Source organism: Arachis ipaensis, chromosome B02, assembly GCF_000816755.2.
Source record: "Arachis ipaensis cultivar K30076 chromosome B02, Araip1.1, whole genome shotgun sequence".
NCBI lineage: Eukaryota > Viridiplantae > Streptophyta > Magnoliopsida > Fabales > Fabaceae > Arachis > Arachis ipaensis.
Genome location: NC_029786.2, coordinates 102,312,408 through 102,319,808, shown reverse-complemented (window position 1 = coordinate 102,319,808; position 7,401 = coordinate 102,312,408). Strand labels below are relative to the sequence as shown.

At 34.2% G+C, this 7,401-nt stretch overlaps 3 protein-coding genes across 3 annotated transcripts in view; 2 read left to right on the top strand and 1 right to left on the bottom strand.

The window, feature by feature from the left end:
• The window catches only part of LOC107626046 (protein HUA2-LIKE 2), a 10,207-nt gene extending 9,633 nt beyond the window's left edge, over positions 1 to 574 (bottom strand). Inside the window, exon 1 of the mRNA XM_016328824.2 lies at positions 92 to 574. Coding sequence (XP_016184310.1) covers positions 92 to 214 — 123 coding nt within the window. The 5' untranslated portion in view covers positions 215 to 574. The remainder of the gene's footprint in view (positions 1 to 91) is intronic.
• LOC107626043 (organic cation/carnitine transporter 3-like) lies at positions 2,599 to 4,368 on the top strand. Its single transcript, XM_016328820.2, has one exon. It carries the CDS (start codon positions 2,670 to 2,672, stop codon positions 4,269 to 4,271), a length of 1,602 nt encoding a protein of 533 aa, XP_016184306.1. The 5' UTR covers positions 2,599 to 2,669; the 3' UTR covers positions 4,272 to 4,368.
• Positions 5,522 to 7,342, top strand: LOC107626044 (organic cation/carnitine transporter 3-like). Its single transcript, XM_016328821.2, has one exon. The coding sequence runs from the start codon at positions 5,590 to 5,592 to the stop codon at positions 7,165 to 7,167; it is 1,578 nt and encodes a 525-aa protein (XP_016184307.1). The 5' UTR covers positions 5,522 to 5,589; the 3' UTR covers positions 7,168 to 7,342.

The window sequence follows — 7,401 nt, the reverse complement described above, 5'->3', positions numbered from 1 at the left end:
AATCCAATGACAGCTTCAACATAAAATTCAATTAAATAAAAAATATTGACAAAAAAATCGGGAAAAAAAAGGAAATGAGATAGATACACACCGTGGCAGGCCACGCAGGGAAGCCTTTAACCTTTGCGAGGACGAGATCGCCCACCTTCCATTGGCGGCGAGCGGCGGCGGCGGCGGACGCCTTGCTAACTCCCTTTCTCCGGCTGGGAGCCATTTCCAACAGAAGCCGGCGGTGTCAAATGAGTGAATTTCGGATGCGAATCGAATGAGGAATTTGGTGGAGAATGAAAGAAGGCACTGTTGAAGATTCAACGGAAGAATTGAAAGGCATTGAAACGGAAAAATTGAAGAGAAAAGAGTGTGTTGTGTGCTGTGCGGAGAAAGCAGAAGAAGAAACCCTAATTAGGAGAGAGAAAGCGGAGAGAGTTAGAAGAGAGATTTTTTGGAACACAACACAGTCACACACACAAGTGGTTTCGTTTTTTTTTACAACTTTTGCAGAGAGAGAGAGAGAGAGAGAGAGAGAGAGAGAAGAGAAAGTTAGTTAGGTGAGATGAGGTGGAAGCTAAGATGCGCACGGACACAGTTATGGGCTCTCATCAAAACTCTCGGTGAAGTTGGCTAACGTGCGCCCAGTGCTCTTTTTCAAAATTCAAACCCCTTTTTCATTTATAAAAAACGTTTCGCTAATTAATAATGCAAAATTATTTTATAATAAACCAAATTAAAAATATAATTTTTAGAGTGATACACAATTTCTTAAGCTAGTAGAGTAGTAGCTAGTCCTTTCGTTTAGAACATGTCAATTGTCACTTAATATTTAACAATGCTAACAGTTAATTAACGACATGAATAGAAAGTTAATTAAAAAGCTAACTTGACTCTATCTTTCAGAAACTATCAAAGAGAGAGTGGTAAGTGTTTATGTATGCTTTTGACTTTTTGAGTGAATGATTATGATTCATGATGATGACGACGATTGTTTACTAGGAGCACGTGACTTGACTGGCCTAGATTTTTCAATTCATCGTTCTGGAAAGATTCACAGCTGTTTCTTCTTTTTTCTGTTTTTGGTAACGATTCTTTTTTTTATCAGTAATCGGAAACACTGGACTCAGACGTTTCAAGTTTGGGCCTTATTGGGCTCTTACTGGGCTATGAATCTTCACATACATCATGAAAGCAGTATACATGTAATACAACTATACAAGTAATGTCTAGACACTAAAACCTAGAAGAAAAAATATAAATTAGAATTTGAAAATTTAAATGAAATTATTTTTAAAAAAAAATATTATTAGAGTTTTAGTCTTTAGTTTTAGAAAATTTAATCTTCTTTATTTTCACTTTTTAAAAGTAATGGGAACTAAAATTTTATATTTTGAGATTAAAATTTTAATTTTAGTTTCTAATTACTAAATATAATATTGAGTCTTAGTCTTTTAATTTTAATTTTGAACAAAATATGATTGATTTAGTCTTTAGTTTTAGAAAATTCAATTTTTTCTATTTCCACTTTTTAAAAGTAATGGGACTAAAATTTTATGTTTTGAGATTAAAATTTTAATTTTAGTCTCTAATTACTAAATACAATATTGAGTGTTAGTCTTTCAATATCAATTTTAAATAGGAGGCCACTCAGATAAACACGCCTAAAACGTCTTTTTTTAAAGATGTCTTTATGTTGTGTTTTAATTGGTTTTGGTATAATTTATTCGGTGTTCCTCATCACATATTATTAAATTTCTCAAAAGATTTTCTTTCCAAAAACAATAAAAAACATTTAATTTGGACTAAAACAAAAAAGGTAATAGATTAACTATTAGATTTTTTTTTTAAAGATTATTTACATAAAAAAATATATCACATTCATCAATATATATATATATAAATATATAAATATATATATATATATATATATATATATATATATATATCAGACCTTGTGGAGACATTTTAAAAAATTTTTCAAGCAAACCAGTTTGGTTAGACCGGTTTGCACCGGTTCTTACCAGTTCACACCGATTTTATTCCTTAAACGGTCCAAAGAGTAAACCAAACTGGACTATAATCCAGTTCTAATCCGGTTCACTAATTTTCTGGTCAAACCAACCGATCCAGTTCGGTTTTTACAACTATGGATATAATAATGGTAATTAAGTTGACCATTCAGTTGTTTTAATGGTAATTAAAATCTAATAATAGTTTATAATAAAAGAAACATTCTTTTGCAACAATGAACCTATAGTAATAGTTAGGGGTGTTCATAGATTAGATCATATCCATATAAATCCACAGTATTTATCCGTATCTGATCTGTAATTTGAGAATATGATCTGATCTGTAAGATGATCGGATTATACCAAAACCAATTAAAACACAACATAAAGACATCTTTAAAAAAAGACGTTTTAGGCGTGTTTATCTGAGTGGCCTCCTTTTAAATATGATTGCTGATTGATTGACGATATTACAAACATTAATGTTGATATTTTTAGACACATTATCATCAAGATATAGAAAATGTGGTGTAAAATTAAAGTTCCTTTTTCAATAATAGATGAATAGTTCCTAAGCTTTTGGCTTATATGATACGAGCTATGGTTGCTGCACACAACTAATTAATTATTAGCTAGTATACAAACAAGAAACATAGAGTGATTGTAATTATGGTTGATTCATCAACCCAACTTCTTTCCCAGCCTAATTCATCTAACTCATTTGCACAACAACCTCATCAAGATGATGAACAAATCTCTACAATTAGCTCCATAGTTGAAGAGTGCATTGGAGAACTCAATTGGACTCAACTCCTTCAAGTCTTTCTAGTCTCCTTTGCTTGGTTCTTTGATGGCCAACAAACATTCATCACCATCTTCACCGATGCACAACCGTCTTGGCATTGCGCCAACCAGACTGGTAGTCGATTCGCAAGTAACAACTCTTGCGAATCGACTACCATGTCTACCAAGAGAGCTAGCATTTGCGAGCTCTCAAAGGATTTATGGGCATGGGACGAATCTAAACAAGTCTCTATAATATCAGAATGGAGTCTAGAATGTGTAAATACGATCATTACAGGACTTCCGGCTTCCATGTTTTTCACCGGTTGCTTAATTGGAGGCATTGTTTTGGCCACTCTAGCCGACGCCTCGCTCGGTCGCAAGAACATGATATTCTACTCATGTCTTCTAATGTCCTTCTCTTCCTTCCTTGCTTCCTTCTCTACAAATATTTGGATCTATTCCGCACTCAAATTCGTATGCGGATTTGGCCGTTCCACCCTTGGAACCACCACACTTGTTCTTGCCTCCGAATTAGTCTCCAAAAGATGGCGCGGTCAGGTAGGTGTCTTTGGTTTTCTAGTGTGTACTTTAGGGTTCTTAACCTTGCCACCAATAGCTTACTTAAATAAAGGTTCTTCATGGAGAAATTTATATATAGTTACTTCTCTTCCGGGCATTTTATATTGCATATTAGTCTATTTATTTCTTCATGAGTCTCCAAGATGGCTTCTCATTAGAGGAAGGAAAGAAGAAGCTATTAAAGTATTGAAAAGTATCACATCATTATCACTCACTACTCAAAGTGATTACTTGGATTTGGCTATCTCCAACATCATGCCCCTTAAGGAAGAAACTATGAAAGTTGATCTATACTCAACTTTCAAGATCTTAATGCAAAATAGATGGTCTTCTAGAAGGATAATGGTGATTATAGCCATGGGTTTAGGAATTGGATTAGTCTATTATGGTATGCCACTAGGAGTTGGAATGTTATCATTCAATCTTTATTTAAGTGTCACATTTAATGCATTGTTAGAGATACCATCTACAATCCTCACTTTCATATTCATACACAAGTTCAATAGGAAAAGCATGCTACTATTTCTCACTACACTAAGTGGGATTTCAAGTGTTTTGGCTAGCATTGAAGTGACGAATTTTACAATTTCGTTGCAACTTGTGTTTGAATTGGTGTCTTTCTTTTGTGCTTACACTGCTTATAATGTTCTTATAATATTTGGGAGTGAGTTGTTCCCAACTTGTGTGAGAAATTGTGCATTATCTTTGTTGAGACAAGCTGTGGCATTGGGTGGTACAATTAGTCCAATGTTAGTAGGAGCTGGTAGAGAGCATAATAATAAGTTTCTATGTTATGGGATTTTAGGGTTGGCAATAGGGTTTCTTGGCTTGTTTGGTTTGTGTTTGCCAGAGACAAAGGACAAAGCATTTTGTGATACCATGGATGAAGAAGAAGAAAGCAAATAGGAGAAGTATAAAATTGTTGTTAAAGCAATAATTATGTAATAATTAATGAGGTTTGTTATTATGTTATTATTAAGAAATAATGTTATTTTCATCATGTATATATATATCTATCTAACTATATATTATTTATGTATGTAAGAGCTTAGTTAGATATAGTGAGACTTAATAAATTGTGGTTGGATTCATTGTAGTAATATGGTAATTGATGCGATGTAATTTTCTTTTCTGTTTTACAATTTTAATTTATGCTTTTTTATGCAAAAAAAATAAAATAAAAATAAAATTGTATTACTTCACATAATTATTTATCACATACACAAGGTTCTAGAGTAAGGAAATTAAAAAATTAAGAAAAAATTGGTTATAAACATACAAAATATTTTTTTTAATCTATTTTTTCTTACACTAGCTTATTGATCAACAATAATTCTGCATCCGATATTTTCTTTCTTTCTTTTTTATTACATAATAACTTCAAAGTAAAACCCCATGTTATGTTAATATTATCCCTAATCATCGTTAATAATCTAGTTATGATATTTGCTCATCAATTTATAGTCCTAGATAGCTGCTCTTGTTTTTATGTATTATATATAACATCTAATCTATTTATGATTTTTGGTTATGTTTCATCTCAATTTTATAATTATCATTCAACTACTTGGAAATTAATATCTATAGTAGAGTAGTAGGTTACATGTCAAATTAATCAAATCTTACATAATTGATTAGACTTAATGACGCGCCACTAGCTACATGACAACTAATAATTTAAAACTAACCTTCATGAATATATATACAAATCTCTTTTCATTTTGTAAATTACTATTGCAATTTATTTTTCAATTTCAATACTTTCTAATTATATTTTTAAGGGTAAAGTACTAAATTGGTCCATAGGTTTAGGCGTAATTCTGTTTTGGTCCTTAAGGTTTAGACGTAATTCTGTTTTGGTCCTTAAGGTTTAAAGTGTTCTATTTGAATCCAAAAAAGTTTCATTTAGCATCAATTTAGTTCCACAGTGAGGTCAAAATTAAATAATTAACAAAATGTCCTACATAACAACAGTACAAGAACAAAATCGATAATCTGGAGAACAAGTACAAGTTCTAGAAGCATAAAATCAACCATTGATACATCAATACATTTATTTATTATTTTTTTAAAATATAAATAAAATATTTTCTAAAAACTAAAGAAAATGATAAATAAATGTATTGATGCATAGAATTTTTTTCCTGGCATTACCGTTTCAAATTCTATACACTATATGATATATATGCTTAATTGATTCTTCCATAGAAATCACGGTTGCAATATGGTTGGTTCAACTCCTTTTCTTCTCTCTTACTCATCAAGTTCACTCTCATTCATCCAACTTCAAGATGATGAAGACGATGAACAAATCACCTCAATCAACTCAGTAGTTGAAGAATGCATCGGAGAACTCAATTGGACGCAACTCTTCCAAGTTGTTTTAGTCTCATTTGCTTGGTTCTTCGACGGCCAACAAACTTTCATCACCATCTTCACCGATGCGCAACCGTCTTGGCATTGCACCACCAACCAAGACGGCTGCGAATCGAGTACTACCAAAAGCGCCACCATGTGCAACCTCCCCAACGACACATGGTCTTGGGACGAACCAATTAAGACTTCCATAATCTCCGAATGGGACTTGGAATGCGTCGGATCATTCATTACCGGCCTTCCGGCATCCATGTTCTTCGTCGGAAGCTTAATCGGCGGCCTTGTTTTGGCCACTCTCGCCGACTCCTGGCTCGGCCGCAAGAAGATGCTCTTCTTCTCTTGTCTCTTGATGTCTCTTTCCTCCTTTCTCGCTTCCTTCTCCGCCAATATTTGGATTTATTCCATCCTCAAATTCCTCTGCGGATTCGGCCGCGTCAACATCGGAACCGCCGCAATCGTGCTCGCTTCCGAGCTCGTTTCAAGAAAATGGCGCGGCCAAGTCGGTATCTTCGGCTTCTTCTTGTTCAGTCTCGGATTCTTAACTCTACCAGCAATGGCTTACATGAACAGAGGATTTTCATGGCGGAATCTGTATCTGTTCACTTCCATTCCAGCCATCATATACTCCATACTGATCCGTCCGCTCGTTTGCGAATCACCGAGGTGGCTTATTGTTAGAGGGAAGAAAGAAGAAGCCATTGATGCGTTGAAAAGCATCACATCGTTGAGTAATGTTAGTTACTTCGACGAAGCTATCTCAGCAATCATGCCTCAAAAGGAAGAAAATTTCAACAATTTTGGTTTGTATTCTTCACTCAAGATCTTGTTGCAAAAGAAATGGTCATCAAGAAGACTAGTGGTGATTATTGCAATGGGTTTAGGGATTGGGTTGGTGTACTTTGGCATGCCATTAGGTCTTGAATTATTGTCATTCAACATTTATTTAAGTGTCACGTTTAATGCATTGTCTGAAATTCCATCTGCTTTTCTAGCATTCATGCTAATTGACAAGTTCAACAGGAGAAGTGTGATACTAATTCTCACAACACTTAGTGGGATCTCAAGTGTTGTATCAACAATTGAAGTTGTGGGGGTTCAAATTGTGTTTGAGTTGGTGTCATTCATTTGTGCTTGCACTGCTTATGATGTGTTAGTGATTTATGGGACAGAGTTGTTCCCAACTTGTGTGAGGAACTCAGCATTGTCATTGGTGAGACAAGCTGGTGTGTTGGGTGGAACACTGTGTCCAATGTTGGTGGCAATTGGTAGAGGGAACAAGTTTCTATGTTATGGTGTTTTTGGTTTGGCAATTGGGTGTAGTGGCTTGTTTTCAGTGTGTTTGCCAGAGACAAAGGGCAAAGCATTTTGTGACACTATTCATGAAGAAGAAAGCAAACAAGAAGTAGTTGAATCCTTCATCAAATGATTGTAATTAATGTTATCTTGCATGCTACCTCCTTCGTTAAGTTTTTCAACTTCTACCCTTATATGAAAAGTAGGAAAGCAAGTGTACGACTGTTCAAGAAAGTGTTTTTTTTAGTTTCTTTAATTATCTCGTGTTGTATATTATATTAATTATCAACTAAGCGTTGAGCTGTGCTTTCAAGAGTATACCTGTTGAATCCATGAGCTTTCACTGGAGGAGTTTTGCTACATGATT

Coding starts and splice junctions, on each gene's coding strand:
- LOC107626043 (XM_016328820.2), top strand. CDS start 2,670: ATGGTTGATTCATCAACCCAACTTCTTTCCCAGCCTAATTCATCTAAC.
- LOC107626044 (XM_016328821.2), top strand. CDS start 5,590: ATGGTTGGTTCAACTCCTTTTCTTCTCTCTTACTCATCAAGTTCACTC.